Genomic DNA, 17,266 nt, shown 5'->3' with positions numbered 1-17,266 from the left:
AAATCAAAATAGTATTGACAATGCTATTACAATACAAAATATCACTACTCAAAGATTAACAGCAATCAACAAAACACTTCATAGAAAAATAAAGACTGTGCAATAGTTATCCACAAAACACCATAAAGTATCTCAGGAGCTCCGAAAATATAAAAATATCCTGTGCCATATTTGGCACCCTTTGTGTTGCTAATGCAAGTTCATCGATCACAGTCGAGGTCACAGAGGACTGGATTGGAATAAAACAGTTGGAACATAATCGTCGTCATCTGTGAAACAGATATAACTTGGTAAATTAAGAGTTTCGTTTGCCTATTGACTATTACATTTTAATTAATAATCCGATCAGCCAAAAACATATTAGACCTTCTTTTAAATATTTTTCTTTTACATCTTCAGCCTTATATGAGTGAAAATTGTTAAAAGAAACTATACAAATTTTGAATGGTTTGTCTTTTTGTCTAGTTTAATACTTGGTTGTTTGTTTTTTTCTTTTCAGAATCCAGTCATGAAAACACTGTTGATACTCAAAATGTATTGAAACTGATGAGAGATGTGATAACATTAAATCTTCAAGAAGAGGTACATTGATAATAAATAACTGAGTGAAGTCAATTGTAAAACACAATTATCAAATTTAAGAACAGATTTTTTGCCAAGGCTAACCTCTGACCTTTGTTAGTTTCATGTTTTTTTTTGTTGAAATTTTGGTTCGTTTGTATGTCTCGGATTCTTGTGAATTATTTGCTGAACGAGTCTATATTTTTAAGGGGCCAGCTAAATGACTCCGCTCTACTTAAGTTGAAAACCAATATGTTGACTTCGGCTTTTTTTCTGCTTTTTTGTCAAGTTCTTTTCTCTTTGACACATTCCCGTTTCCATTCTCAATTTTGTTATTATGTTTTAGTGCAGTCATCAACTAATTGAATGTCGTTTACAAGTAGAAATCAGTATGATACATACAAAAGAGGATGTGGTATGATTGCCAATGAGACAATTGTCCACAAGAGACCAAAATGATACAGAAATTAAAAACTATAGGTCACCGTACGGCCTTCAATAATGAGCAACGCCCATACCGCATAGTCAGCTATAAAAGGTCCCGAAATGACAATGTAAAATAATTCAAACGAGAAAACTAAGTACGTTTATTTTGCTTTTCAAGCAATAAAAATGCTTGATATTATAATCATCATATCTTTTTTCAGAGCAAGAACAATATGTCTTCAAAAATCGCCTGTGGCAAGAGTTCAATGGCGTTATCTAGACAGAATATATTTTTACCATATGATACTAGCCGAAGAACATCGCAAGATAAGGGCATTAATGCTATGACTTATGTTTCTGACTATGATGAAATTGATTTTGAAAAGGAAGGCATACAAACTACTCCTCGTGATTACATGGGTTTTGGCAACAGGGATTCACTAACACCAGATGCATCTTCGAGGGATAATACAGCAACACCGCGCGATATTGGAATTAACTTTTAGTATATGCTACTTCAAAGTTTATAAGTTTTTTTATATTTTTTAAGTCACAGAATTGTATTTTTTCAGTTACTGTATATTTCTTTTTTACTACCATTTCTAAAAACTGCTTAAATACGTCAAAACAATTAGCTATCAAAAGGGAATATGTAATTCAAATGTTATTCATAAAATGACAATACACTTGATCAGTGATGATAATTTTTTCTGAAAACTGCAAGAACCGAGTTCTATGCTCAGAACTTAACATCATACATAGTATTTGGGAAATTTCTACTTGTATTTTCACCGATAGTTTTTCTTATCTTTTCTAATTAATATAATTTTTTTTAGAAAATGCTAATTATAAAACTTTATTTGCAAAATTCCCTCACGAGATTAGTAGTCCTACAAAGTTTACCTATAAATAATAATTTCAGTTTTCCTTTGATTGTATACTTTGATTGAATGTTGTTCAGTAATTTTCACCTTTATTAAATAAATCAAATCTGTTTTTCTTTTTATCGATTGAACTTTTATATATTCATGTACGATATACATGAATGAAAGTACCACGGAAGTTCTTATTGAAAACAGAAACTATTGCAGGTGAGATTATAAGGATTAAACACATTATTTCTATAGATAAAGGCAACCATAGTATACCGCTGTTCGAAATTCATAAATTGATTGAGGACAAAACAAATCCGGGTTACAAACTTAAACTGATCGAAACACATCAAATATAAGACGAGAAAAACGACACAACAGAAACACAACACTTAAATGCACACAGAGAAACGAACTATAAAATAACAATGGCCATCTTCCTAACTTGGTACAGGACATTTCAAGAAAAATGGTGGGTTTAACATGGTGTTGTGGCTAGCCAAACCTCCCGCTTTTTTTGGCAATGTTAAATTTAGCATTAAAATAACAACATTACATGACAGGACTACAATACAAACAAATGGGAGAACATACAGGACAGAAAAATACACAAATAAAAGGCATCAAAAGGTACAAGGCTTATAATTTAATACGCGTTACTCGTAAAAGGTCTAATAACTCATAAACTGAAGGAAAGACTTTTATTCAGTTTGTAGATTACTTTTCCCAATTTCCACGCAAAAAACCCTTTGAAAACCATGTTATAAAAAAAGAAGATATTACTGGATTGATTTTTTATTGTGAATAATAGGACATTTATTTTGTATTCACAATTATAACAATTAGAGTTTTAATCCTAATTTCTCGGTCCACCGAACATAAAAGGATAGTGAGAGTGGGGGATCCTTTTACTATTGACAAATTCTTGTTCTTTGGCATCAATTCTTCTAGCATGCAGTCTACACATCGATACTAGCAATTACTATTTTATTTTATTTTTCTTGAAACTTTTGTTGATTTCACAGCAGCTGGACAATTTACAATTGTGTAAATTTGTTTGTTTTTGTTGTGATTAAGGTTATAATACAATGTTGACTGCTGTATCCCTATTTTTGACATTTTTATCTATTACAAAAAGCCTCTAATGTTTGTTTGGTTTGTTCACACATAGTTGACAATATAATGAAATTTGAAGCGACTGTCATACACGTGAGAGGTTTAGCTAGCTATAAAACCACTATTTTCTACATAAGAAAATGCCTGTATCAATTCAGGAATATGACAGTTGTTATCCATTCGTTGGATGTGTTTGAGCTTTTTATTTTGCCATTTGATTAGGGAATTACCCTTTTGAGTTTTCCTCGGAGTTAAGTATTTTTACTGTTTTTATAGCAATATTCATTTTACACAATAACCCACATTTCAGCAAATGATTGCATTGCCTATATTCAAGTCAACAATAAGGATACTACCAATACTATTAATTACTCTTCGTATTTAATTTTTTTTTAAATTGACACAGCTTGACTACTAAATATTAATGACAGACGTTACGATTTCAGCTTTCTTTTTGTCGGTGTTTTGTTTCTCAGTAGTAACATATCCTTTGTCAAATCATATGGCATTTTGGTATCTTTATAGTCAAAATTAGGAAAGACTCAAATAGACGTTAGATGCATAACATATTGGTTAATCGATACAACGTACCTTAGTCTGAACTGATTTGGCTAATTGGTAGATTGGTTATTATTTATCTAATTTAGTTTGTTAGAACGGTATGCAGTTTTAATAAATTTCGTAATATTGTCAAAATAAATTTAAGGTATTTGTGGTGGTGGACACTACACCGAAATATGGCTATCAGCTTCAACAAGACCCATTTATCGGAAGTGATATTTTAAGCAGTGTTTATGCTGCTACTGCTTATGGTATGAAATGCTGACAACTTTGGCAGTTTATCTGATAAAGATGTACCTTGTGCCGTATGTAGGGCAAATCATGTTACTTCCAAAGTTATAATTCCAGGAACATTACATGTCATGCTGGATGGCGAAAAGAATACAATGGCATGTTGGTAGCAGGATATCACGGACATAAAGGTGCATTTTCATTTTTCTGCATTGACCAGGATCCAGACGAACTCAAAGGTTGTTTTGCTAATGACAATGGTTATATTATATATCCTACAATTGCCAAATGTGGATCCTTGAAATGTCCGTCTTATGTTCAGGAAACAATTATTAGTTATGTTGTTTGCTCAAAATAATGTAAATGTGTATACATACATTATGTTATTGACTAGCCTTCTCAATATATATATATGCCTAGATCTTTCAACAATCGATATGTAGGATTAATCACATCATTCAAATCTTAAGAAATGTTTTTCAAGTATAAAACATTATAGAACCCTGCCATAAGAATTAAATGTTTTAAAATTTACACCAACCTATCTATGCAATCAGCATCGGGCTAATCAATTAAAGGGGGATTATCTATTCGTGTATAGACGATTTCGTGAGCAGATACAATTTTGCTTTTACAAAACATTATCAAGGGAATTGAAATCTGTATCATATGTGTATGCATGGCATTATCTTCTAAATATATGCCAAACACTCTAAGGAGTATGCACAGTAAGACCTCTGTTTTTGGCCTCAAAATATAGTAGTTTTACAAAATTGTTAAAATGGAAACTTTCAACTATTTATTGGAATGTAAAATACTCAGTAACATAAAAATGGGTTGCTTTTGACAATACAATGCTCATGTATCGGGTACTAGTGTTATCAAGTCAAACAAAATCATTGAAATCTTCACAATTTTTAGACGATTTCCGTCTTGAATGGAAGTGGTGTGGCTTCATTTGTGTTCAGTCTTTATATTTAAATGTATGTTGTATTTGATGATGATACATAACATATATAAAGGTTATGACTGAACACGGATGTCATGTCATTTTATGATAGATTTATTTGATAGATTTTTCATATTTAAGCCTGACTTTGAGCGTCTTCCATTACTAAAGCAGTTTAAAAATTTCACATAAGCTAATTGAATGATCAATCGGCTGAAGTAGGCACTAAGGTGTTTAAAAAGTGTCCAAAATCTTTAATCAGATATAACTGAAGTTTTAGGCCAAAATTTGCCCTTATTGGACATACTTCTTTGTACATACAATTATACACTTTATGTAAACTATCGGGAGTAAATAATAACATATTCGTTATATCATATATGATACATGTCTAGCGGGACGGCTACAGTGCAGGCGATTTGGTGTCACGATATCTCAGTAGCATGGATTCGAATCCCGACGAGGGAAGAATAAAACATTTGTGAAAGCAAATTTACAGATCTAACATTGTTGGGTTGATGTTTAGACGAGTTGTATATATATATATATATGTAGGACTCTAAAGTGCGATGGTACTCTAAAGTGCGATGTTCACGCTAAAGTGCGATGGTCTACACTAAAGTATGATGGTGTCTCACGCTAAAGTTCGATGGTTGTTTGTTTGTTAAAGTACAATGGTATAGCACGCTAAAGTGCGATGAACCAAACGGATAAGATCATATAAGGCTCAAATGTTAAAGTACACGGATGTTAAAAAAATTCTTTTTGCAAAAGCTAGTAAGCTTATGTTTAAATATGTAATAGGCTTTATAATTTACCGGTAGTGATTTAAGTGCATGATAAATATACGCTTGAAAACATGTACCTTTATTCAACATACGTTTCTGTTCCATAAAATCCACAATATTTTAATGGGGACCGCAAAGTTATTGATAAAACTTCAATTAACGTAAATATTATTAAAATGTATCCGTTTTTTAATAAATGCAGGATACAGGATACGGATACGTATACTATTTTGTATCTATAAAGTAAACTTCAGATACAAGTTCTCCTTCCAGCACCCGAAAAAAAACACACATCTACTTCAGCCGACAAAGCACGGTTCGGTTTAAATTAATTAAGTCATGGACACTTGGTTTCTGGCTGCTTGGTTTATAAGTTGTAACATATATTCTAGCTTATACAGTTTTTATTTGTATAAACGACTGTTAACGTTATAATCCAACAACGTTTCTTACGTCTAAACTTTCGCGGACCATCGCACATTAGCGTGTGTAAGCATCGCACTTTAGCGTATACCATCGCACTTTAGCATGACCATCGTACTTTATCGTCCGACTCGCACTTTAGAGTCCTACATATATATATATATATATAAACGAGTCTAAATTGAAAACTACGTTCAAACCTATGATTGCGTTGGATAAAAACCGCAATTTGCATACGTGTGCATGTAAAACAAATTTCGTTGTAGAAGGGTCTAAATACAGCACAAACAACATTTTCCAAAAGACCAAAAAAGTGAAAACGTATATTTAAACAAAACGCATTTGACTAACAGGTCGAACAACTGATGTTCTTTAACCCTGCTGACTGCCATTGGCGATTGCCAAATAAAATTGATCACAAGATGTAACAAAATGGATCTTAATATAAATTTAATACTAAACAAAAAACAATAAACTTATGGCCACGATGTTATGCCACAAACATAAGGTGTTAATATTTTTTTATGTACTGCAGCTGTACTGTTTGACAGTCAAACTGCAATGACCGTATATGCATATGTGATATACAGTCACTGACCGTATATATCGCCTTGTTTATGACGTTGACAATGTGTTTCCGTAGAGTTTTATTTATGACCTCAATAAACATACAGGTTCGCAGAAATTTTACGTCTTCCACTCAAAATTAAGAATTGATGGCTTTTCCCCTAAATACTTCATTCAGAACAGAAATAAGAGCTGCAGTATATAAAGAATAACCATACATTGTCTCGAAATATAATTGTTATTTGTACTCGGCTCGAAACAGGAAGAAATGCTCGGCACAGCCTCGCTTTCTACCTGTTTCTTAGCCTTGTACAAATAACTTTGATATTTCGAGACAATGTATGGTTATTCTATATGTACAACAGATCCGGATTTCGACAATAAATGTCTCTTCAGAGATGATATGGATTTAAGGTGAGAGGTACGTAAATGAACGCCTCTAGCGGAAAACGGGAAAATCGGCGTTTGTTGCTATGGGAGTTATCTCCCGTACACCAGAAGAAATATTTTCAAGATGTCGGAATATATTCCGCTTCGTCTGAATAATGGTTAATTTGTTGGAAGAGTATTAAATGTATCTCATCAAAATATAGCTAAATTGTAATGTAAAATGAAATATCTTGTAACATTTAAACAGTGTTTTCCTCCCATGAAAATGAAAGAAACTTGGCATGTTGTGATGGCCGAAGAGCGACTGAATTGGGTTTACTGTCCTTTACAAATACTAGCTGACCAACTTAAAGCTTGCATAAAAATTATGTTTCTACAAAACAGTTTAAAGTACAAAGAATGGATCTCGGAACTGTTTTGTTATAAATATAGAATGAACGGATAATATAAACCGGAGGGAAAATATGATACAAGCCCAAACGAAAAAATATAAACGAGTCTAAATTGAAAACTACGTTCAAACCTATGATTGCGTTGGATAAAAACCGCAATTTTTATACGTGTGCATGTAAAACAAATTTCGTTGTAGAAGGGTCTAAAAACGGCACAAACAACATTTTCCAAAAGACCAAAAAAGTGCAAAAGTATATTTAAACAGAACGCATTTGACTTACAGGTCGAACAACTGATGTTCTTTAACCCTGCTGACTGCCATTGGCGATTGCCAAATAAAATTGATCACAAGATGTAACAAAATGGATCTTAATATAAATTTAATACTAAACAGAAAACAATTGACTTGTGGCCACGATGTTATGCCACAAACATAAGGTGTTAACATTTTTTTATATACTGCAGCTGTACTGTTTGAATAGTCAAACTGCAATGATCGTATATGCATATGTGATATACAGTCACTGACCGTAAATCGCCTTGTTTATGACGTTGACAATGCGTTTCCGTAGAGTTTTATTTATGACGTCAATAAAACATTCAGGTTCGCAGAAATTTTACGTCTTCCACTCAAAATTAAGAATTGATGGCTTTTACCCTAAATACTTCATTCAGAACAGAAATAAGAGCTGCAGTATATAAAGAATAACCATACATTGTCTCGAAATATAAATGTTATTTGTACTCGGCTCGAAACAGGTAGAAATGCTCGGCACAGCCTCGCTTTCTACCTGTTTCTAAGCCTTGTACAATTAACTTTGATATTTCGAGACAATGTATGGTTATTCTATATGTACAACAGATCCGGATTTCGACAATAAATGTCTCTTCAGTGATGATAGGGATCGAAACGGTATTTGGAAGGCCATATAAAATGTGCCCTCATTTTTAGATAGACTCTTGAATTTTAAGAGTCAATATAGGATGAACGGATCATATAAACCGGAGGGAAAATATGATACAAGCCAAAACGAAAAAATATAAACGAGTCTAAATTGAAAACTACGTTCAAACCTATGATTGCGTTGAATAAAAACCGCAATTTTTATACGTGTACATGTAAAACAAATTTCGTTGAAGAAGGGTCTAAAAACGGCACAAACAACATTTTTCAAAAGACCAAAAAAGTGAAAAAGTATATTGAAACAAAACGCATTTGACTTACAGGTCGAACAACTGATGTTCTTTAACCCTGCTGACTTCCATTGGCGATTGCCAAATAAAATTGATCACAAGATGTAACAAAATGGATCTTAATATAAATTTTATACTAAACAGAATTTTTTTTTACTTGTGGCCACGATGTTATGCCACACACATAAGGTGTCAATATTTATTAAGTACACCAGATCCGGATTTCGACAATAAATGTCTCTTCAGTGATGTTAGGGATCGAAACGGTATTTGGAAGGCCATATAAAAAGTACCCTCATTTTTAGAAAAAGTACCCTCATTTCAAGATAGACTCTTGAATTTTAAGAGTCAATATAGGATAAACGGATCATGTACACCGGAGGGAAAATATGATACAAGCCCAAACGAAAAAAATATATAAAAGAGTCCATTGGATTCTTCTCTGTTTTAACACAACTTAACATTTGAGCCAAAATCACTTGTTTAAAGTGGTAATCGTTGTCTCAATGTCTTACAAGATCTTGTGTACATTTATTTTTATGAAAAATTTAGACCAGAATAATGTCGGTTTACCAGCCGTAGCTAAATAAATGGCCAAACTCCAGCTCCGACGATACTTTTATCTATCTTTTTTGCCTAACCTATGTGCATTATGTTTGTAGGTCTGTGCGTCCGTTCGTCCGTCCGTTCATCCGTCGATCTGTCCCGCTTGAGGTTATAGTTTATGGTTAAAGTTTTTGGGTAAGGTAGTTTTTGATGAAATTGAAATCCAATCATCTTGAAACTTAGTACACATGTTCCCTATGATATGATCCCTCCAAATGAAAGTTTTGACCCCGATTTCACGGTCCACTGAACATAGGAAATGATAGCGGAGTCAGTGGAGCATCCGTGTATTATGGACACATTCTTGTTTATTTTTGTTTTATTATAATTTTATTAAATTTTTATTTTGACATGTTTGGGATTCGTAGCTGACAATACGGTATGGATCGGGCTAGTTGCTGAAAGTACAGTGATCTATAATTGCTTAGATCCACATTATTTAGAGTCGTTGGATTTGATATTACCTCATTGTATATCTGAAACTGAATGCTTCATTTTGTAAAAATGAGCTAATGGACTAAAATTTCATTTCACTTGCATTTAAAGAAAAATCTGGTGGGTTTACAGAAAATATATAATCTAAATATTCGATCGTATAGTTAAGATATTTATGAAGACGTGTATTTTCGGGAGTAATGAAGTTTTATCATGAATTTTGATTCAAAACAATAGAGTTCAAAAAGTTATCTACAATCTGATGACAGTCACAGTCAATTCTCTTTGGAAAACCAGTCTATTTTCGGTATGTTATATCTCCAAAATTAAAGCAAGAAATTAGATAGTTTGAATCTTTTCTTTGAATGTGTTATGCGTATGCTATATTATTGAAAGGGGGAATTAAACAGACAGCAACAGACACAGTAAATAGGATGATGAAGATTACACGAAAAGACATTTCAAAAAAGGCATTTCTATATAATAATACTTTGAAATATTGTAGTACAAAGTACACAGAAATCACAACTGTCCTTCAAAGGATCGTAACTTAGTTACTTATCCAGACTTCAAATGAGTGACCAGCCAATATCGTTATTGACATAGACATAGAAATTGTTGTTGGCGTAACAAATCTGCTTGTAAATATGCATGCATTTTTATGGCTTGAGTAACACACAAAGTGTTTCATTAAAAACATTTATTGTATATTCATTACTTGGTGCAAACAACACAGCTAATCCTTGTATTCTGAACATACGGTGGACATTTTAAAGATCCACATTTAGCGATCGCTGGATAAATGAAATAACCATCTTCATTTCCAGCCCCAGCTTCAAGTACGTCTGGATGCTGGTCAATACAGATGAAAGAAGATGCACCAACGTGCCCGTGATACCTTGCTACCAACATGCCACTATATTCTTTTCGCCATCCAGCCAGGTAAGTTATTTTGCCAGGAATTATCACTTTGGAGGTAATATGATTCGCCATACACACGGTACAAGGCACATCTGTATCATATAAACTACTACCTAAGTTTTCTTGATATTCCAAGCCGTATACAGAAGTATAGAGGTTGTTGTTAATAGTGTTTCCAATGTGTGGGTCGTGTGGAAGACAAATTGGTTCTGCTGCGCGTCCCTGTTCTGAATAGTGTCCACCCCCAGAAATTCCTAAAATGTATTTTCGAAGCAACATGAAATGCATTGGAATGCAAAGCGTGAGCATGTTTAAAACTCGCTAAGATCTTACAAAATGCCCCCTCCCCCATAATATCATATAGCGATCTTCATTGATTTACATAGCAAAAATCATGCCAGACTTTAAAAGTTAAAAGTGCGGATCCGGCGTCTTATCGCCAGATCTTATTTCCACAAATGAATAGAAGACATTACAATATTGCTGAATTTCTTGTGGAAGAAGCACAAAGAAGTAGGATGGTTGTAAAACTATAGTTTTTTTAACAGCTGAAAGGACAGTGTGAAATAATTGACTCTTTTGTAGATATTTTCAATTTTATGTTTTTATCAAATGACTTCAGACTTACAACTTGTAACTAGTATGCGTAGATTACTTCATCATGTTACCTAGATTAATAAAGGCAACAGTAGTATAACGCTGATCTAAGTTTGAGTTCAGGTTTCATTTTTATTTATATAAAGACTGGCATTTCTTTCGTCAGTGACACAGCTTTTAAAACGAAAGGGTACATCTGAACGTAATAAGTGACAGAAGGTTAAGGTCAGAACATTACAGTGATGACTGATGCAATTGGTTCAGGTCGAGAACAAATGAACAATCAATCAAATTGATTGGTAAGTAGCACAAAATGGGTTCACAGGGCTAAAAAAATGAAATTTGCACTGTTTTTTGGTTTTTAAACGTACAGAGGGACTGCCGCCAGACCTCGCTGAAGTACACCTCTAATAACATTTTTTTCAGTAAAAAATTATAGAAAACATATTTTGGAATCATTGCCAAGCTATCTATCATTTTATTAAACATGATGTAGCTCATTATTTCCCCATAGGTTCCATAACTTGCACGCTTTTTTAAGCAGTATAAGAGAAGTTATCTATCGCCAATATCCTAATGTCGAAGGTGACTTTTTAAATCTAAAGATAACGTTTTTCACTTCCATTTTATTTCAACATACAAATAAGGATATGCGATATGATTTTTTAATGAGACAGCAATCCACCTAAGCACAAATAAAGTGAATGTGAGTTATTATAAGCAACAGAACGACCATTAACAATAAAAAAAAACTCGAACCGTAGGATTGGCTATTAATGCACCGACATTAAACATGTGATACAATTCAATTGAAAAAACTAGCCAGCCCAAACTAGCAACCTAATTGATAGAATAACAATTTACAAAAACAATACCAAAGTTGATTTCCTATTTGATGACAAAAAAGTGTGAATTTGTAGCCGAAAAGTGAACAAATGGATTTTGATTAACTAATGTTTTGTACATTGTTAAAAAGTAAAATAACACAAATACCAAACTCCAAGGAACATTCAAAACGGAAAGTCCCTAATCAAAATGGCAAAACCAAAAAGAACTAACACACCAAACAGACGAAGCAACGGTTATATTCCCGATTTGGTAAATACATTTCCTTATGATAAAATTGTGGAATAAAGCTGGTTTTTAAAAAAATCTATCCCTTGTATGACAGTCGCATAACATTCCATTATATTGATAACGATGTGCGAATGAAACAAACAGAGTCGTAATTGGTAAAAAAGTCAAAAACAGGGTTACAACAGTCAAAAAATGTTGTAGTTTTAATTACAATAAAAAACAAACAAAACGAATATGGCAACAAAGAAAAACAAAAATTGCATATAGGAAGAGCACATATGCAAAAGTGAAAGACAAGAATACAAAAAATGACCCCAGGACATAGTTTTCCCTTTGAAGTTTCAAAATAAATTTCAAACACCGAGAAACACAATTTTCAGTTGTTAAAACTTTTCAGAAGTAGCATTTTAATTTTTTGCAAAAATGTAACAATAGATAAAAAAAAAATGCATAAGAACCTGAGTAAACAAGTGGTAATCGTTGTCTCAATGTCTTACAAGATCTTGTGTACATTTATTTTTATGGAAAATTTAGACCAGAATAATGTCGGTCTACCAGCCGTAGCTAAATAAATGGCCAAACTCCAGCTCCGACGATACTTTTATCTATCTTTTTTGCCTAACCTATGTGCATTATGTTTTTAGGTCTGTGCGTCCGTTCGTCCGTCCGTTCATCCGTCAATCTGTCCCGCTTCAGGTTATAGTTTTTGGTTAAAGTTTTTGGGTAAGGTAGTTTTTGATGAAATTGAAATCCAATCATCTTGAAACTTAGTACACATGTTCCCTATGATATGATCCCTCCAAATGAGAGTTTTGACCCTGATTTCATGGTCCACTGAACATAGAAAATGATAGCTGAGTCAGTGGAGCATCCGTGTATTATGGACACATTCTTGTTTTTTTTTTTGTTTTATTATAATTTTATTAAATTTTTATTTTGACATGATTGGGATTCGTAGCTGACAATACGGTATGGATCGGGCTAGTTGCTGAAAGTACAGTGATCTATAATTGCTTAGATCCACATTATTTAGAGTCGTTGGATTTGATATTACCTCATTGTATATCTGAAACTGAATGCTTCATTTTGTAAAAATGAGCTAATGGACTAAAATTTCATTTCACCTGCATTTAAAGAAAAATCTGGTGGGTTTACAGAAAATATATAATCTAAATATTCGATCGTATAGTTAAGATATTTATGAAGACGTGTATTTTCGGGAGTAATGAAGTTTTATCATGAATTTTGATTCAAAACAATAGAGTTCAAAAAGTTATCTACAATCTGATGACAGTCACAGTCAATTCTCTTTGGAAAACCAGTCTATTTTCGGTATGTTATATCTCCAAAATTAAAGCAAGAAATTAGATAGTTTGAATCTTTTCTTTGAATGTGTTATGCGTATGCTATATTATTGAAAGGGGGAATTAAACAGACAGCAACAGACACAGTAAATAGGATGATGAAGATTACACGAAAAGACATTTCAAAAAAGTCATTTCTATATAATAATAATTTGAAATATTGTAGTACAAACCACACAGAAATCACAACTGTCCTTCAAAGGATCGTAACTTAGTTACTTATCCAGACTTCAAATGAGTGACCAGCCAATATCGTTATTGACATAGACATAGAAATTGTTGTTGGCGTAACAAATCTGCTTGTAAATATGCATGCATTTTCATGGCTTGAGTAACACACAAAGTGTTTCATTAAAAACATTTATTGTATATTCATTACTTGGTGCAAACAACACAGCTAATCCTTGTATTCTGAACATACGGTGGACATTTTAAAGATCCACATTTAGCGATCGCTGGATAAATGAAATAACCATCTTCATTTCCAGCCCCAGCTTCAAGTACGTCTGGATGCTGGTCAATACAGATGAAAGAAGATGCACCAACGTGCCCGTGATACCTTGCTACCAACATGCCACTATATTCTTTTCGCCATCCAGCCAGGTAAGTTATTTTGCCAGGAATTATCACTTTGGAGGTAATATGATTCGCCATACACACGGCACAAGGCACATCTGTATCATATAAACTACTACCTAAGTTTTCTTGATATTCCAAGCCGTATACAGAAGTATAGAGGTTGTTGTTAATAGTGTTTCCAATGTGTGGGTCGTGTGGAAGACAAATTGGTTCTGCTGCGCGTCCCTGTTCTGAATAGTGTCCACCCCCAGAAATTCCTAAAATGTATTTTCGAAGCAACATGAAATGCATTGGAATGCAAAGCGTGAGCATGTTTAAAACTCGCTAAGATCTTACAAAATGCCCCCTCCCCCATAATATCATATAGCGATCTTCATTGATTTACATAGCAAAAATCATGCCAGACTTTAAAAGTTAAAAGTGCGGATCCGGCGTCTTATCGCCAGATCTTATTTCCACAAATGAATAGAAGACATTACAATATTGCTGAATTTCTTGTGGAAGAAGCACAAAGAAGTAGGATGGTTGTAAAACTATAGTTTTTTTAACAGCTGAAAGGACAGTGTGAAATAATTGACTCTTTTGTAGATATTTTCAATTTTATGTTTTTATCAAATGACTTCAGACTTACAACTTGTAACTAGTATGCGTAGATTACTTCATCATGTTACCTAGATTAATAAAGGCAACAGTAGTATAACGCTGATCTAAGTTTGAGTTCAGGTTTCATTTTTATTTATATAAAGACTGGCATTTCTTTCGTCAGTGACACAGCTTTTAAAACGAAAGGGTACATCTGAACGTAATAAGTGACAGAAGGTTAAGGTCAGAACATTACAGTGATGACTGATGCAATTGGTTCAGGTCGAGAACAAATGAACAATCAATCAAATTGATTGGTAAGTAGCACAAAATGGGTTCACAGGGCTAAAAAAATGAAATTTGCACTGTTTTTTGTTTTTTAAACGTACAGAGGGACTGCCGCCAGACCTCGCTGAAGTACACCTCTAATAACATTTTTTTCAGTAAAAAATTATAGAAAACATATTTTGGAATCATTGCCAAGCTATCTATCATTTTATTAAACATGATGTAGCTCATTATTTCCCCATAGGTTCCATAACTTGCACGCTTTTTTAAGCAGTATAAGAGAAGTTATCTATCGCCAATATCCTAATGTCGAAGGTGACTTTTTAAATCTAAAGATAACGTTTTTCACTTCCATTTTATTTCAACATACAAATAAGGATATGCGATATGATTTTTTAATGAGACAGCAATCCACCTAAGCACAAATAAAGTGAATGTGAGTTATTATAAGCAACAGAACGACCATTAACAATAAAAAAAAACTCGAACCGTAGGATTGGCTATTAATGCACCGACATTAAACATGTGATACAATTCAATTGAAAAAACTAGCCAGCCCAAACTAGCAACCTAATTGATAGAATAACAATTTACAAAAACAATACCAAAGTTGATTTCCTATTTGATGACAAAAAAGTGTGAATTTGTAGCCGAAAAGTGAATAAATGGATTTTGATTAACTAATGTTTTGTACATTGTTAAAAAGTAAAATAACACAAATACCAAACTCCAAGGAACATTCAAAACGGAAAGTCCCTAATCAAAATGGCAAAACCAAAAAGAACTAACACACCAAACAGACGAAGCAACGGTTATATTCCCGATTTGGTAAATACATTTCCTTATGATAAAATCGTGGAATAAAGCTGGTTTTAAAAAATCTATCCCTTGTATGACAGTCGCATAACATTCCATTATATTGATAACGATGTGCGAATAAAACAAACAGAGTCGTAATTGGTAAAAAAGTCAAAAACAGGGGTACAACAGTCAAAAAATGTTGTAGTTTTAATTACAATAAAACACAAACAAAAAGAATATGGCAACAAAGAAAAACAAAAATTGCATATAGGAAGAGCACTTATGCAAAAGTGAAAGACAAGATACAAAAAATGACCCCAGCGCACAGTTTTCCCTTTGAAGTTTCTAAATAAATTTCAAACACCGGGAAACACAATTTTCCGTTGTTAAAACTTTTAAGAAGTAGCATTTTAAATTTTTGCAAAAATGTAACAATAGATAAAAAATGCATAAGAACCTGAGTAAACAAGATCGGTATCGTTCCCTGCACAGTCCTTCCTTCCCCATCTAATATACACTACAACAGAAGGTGCTACAGAAAAGGAAAGTATAGGCATATAATAATAATTTTTTTTATCTATATATGATAGCATTTGCTTATAGCACACACACACTACGAAGGAAAATCTATCCGAAATTTCCTAACATATATTTTTTTATAATGATACTAGCAGGTGGCGCAGTTATGTTAACCATTGGTTCGGGCGATTTTGGTTCGATGAAATATAAGACATTGTACCAAAAATTAATTAACACTGTTCTTGCTCTTGACACTCGTTTGAAATTTAAAATTTAAAATCAATTAACGAATTGCATCACTATTAATCCAATAGTGTCGACGTACGTGTAACCCTTTTATTTTCATTTATGGAAATGTTTGGGTTAGTCCATTCAGCGCGTGTTGTACATAAGAAAGATAATCAAAAGTCGTTTACATATAAATTACAAAATAGCACGCTATGCAATTCACAAAACAGTCCGTATGATAACAAATTGCTTGGTCATTAGTAAATCAAGACTGCAAAAAATTTCTGTATATGCTTTAAAAAGTTTCACACAAATTGTTAGCATTATGCAGCACTAAATTCAATAAGTTTACAGTACCTGTGACTGCGAATTTTTCGATCATTCGTGCTTGGTTTTGAATGGTTCCTTGCATTTGCTGTACAAGAGCTTTTAAATTTTGCACATCCTTATGTAATTGTTGGTTGTCTGCAAAGTCAGGATCAGTCAGAAGAATACGTTTTGAATTTTTCGCTGATGATCCATAAACGAGAATTGAAAAAGGACAAGTAGCTTTGCCATTATGACATATGGAATGATTCTTATCTTATCATGGGCAAATGCGAATAAATGTAATATGTTTATGATATTAATTCACGTTTTAAGAAGGCATGTGATGCCACTAAAACCACGGAAAAATATAGCTAGTAAACTGTTTCAACTTCAACTTTTTGAGAAACGTGTCATAAAGTTGTCACTTTCTGTTAGGCAGACAGCAGTACACGATTTCGTTTATTTTCTTTAAACGACCAGCAAACATTT

At 33.1% G+C, this 17,266-nt stretch overlaps 2 protein-coding genes across 2 annotated transcripts in view; one reads left to right on the top strand and one right to left on the bottom strand.

Moving 5' to 3' along the window:
• Window positions 1-1,975, top strand: part of LOC143045616 (uncharacterized) — a 36,692-nt gene extending 34,717 nt beyond the window's left edge. The window contains exons 23-24 of the mRNA XM_076218235.1: window positions 500-582; window positions 1,209-1,975. Of these exons, the coding sequence (XP_076074350.1) occupies window positions 500-582; window positions 1,209-1,493 (368 nt within the window). The 3' untranslated portion in view covers window positions 1,494-1,975. The remainder of the gene's footprint in view (window positions 1-499; window positions 583-1,208) is intronic.
• An 11,842-nt stretch (window positions 1,976-13,817) lies between these two features.
• On the bottom strand, window positions 13,818-17,001 carry LOC143047016 (short-chain collagen C4-like). Its single transcript, XM_076220013.1, has 3 exons — window positions 16,826-17,001; window positions 16,179-16,253; window positions 13,818-14,307 (listed from the first exon to the last, which is right to left on the bottom strand). Exons 1-3 carry the CDS (start codon window positions 16,878-16,880, stop codon window positions 13,847-13,849), a joined length of 591 nt encoding a protein of 196 aa, XP_076076128.1. The 5' UTR covers window positions 16,881-17,001; the 3' UTR covers window positions 13,818-13,846.
• Window positions 17,002-17,266: the final 265 nt, after the last annotated feature.

This window comes from Mytilus galloprovincialis, chromosome 9, assembly GCF_965363235.1.
Source record: "Mytilus galloprovincialis chromosome 9, xbMytGall1.hap1.1, whole genome shotgun sequence".
NCBI classification, from domain to species: domain Eukaryota; kingdom Metazoa; phylum Mollusca; class Bivalvia; order Mytilida; family Mytilidae; genus Mytilus; species Mytilus galloprovincialis.
The sequence above is the reverse complement of the archived record's forward strand: the minus strand, read 5'-3'. Positions and strand labels throughout refer to the sequence as shown.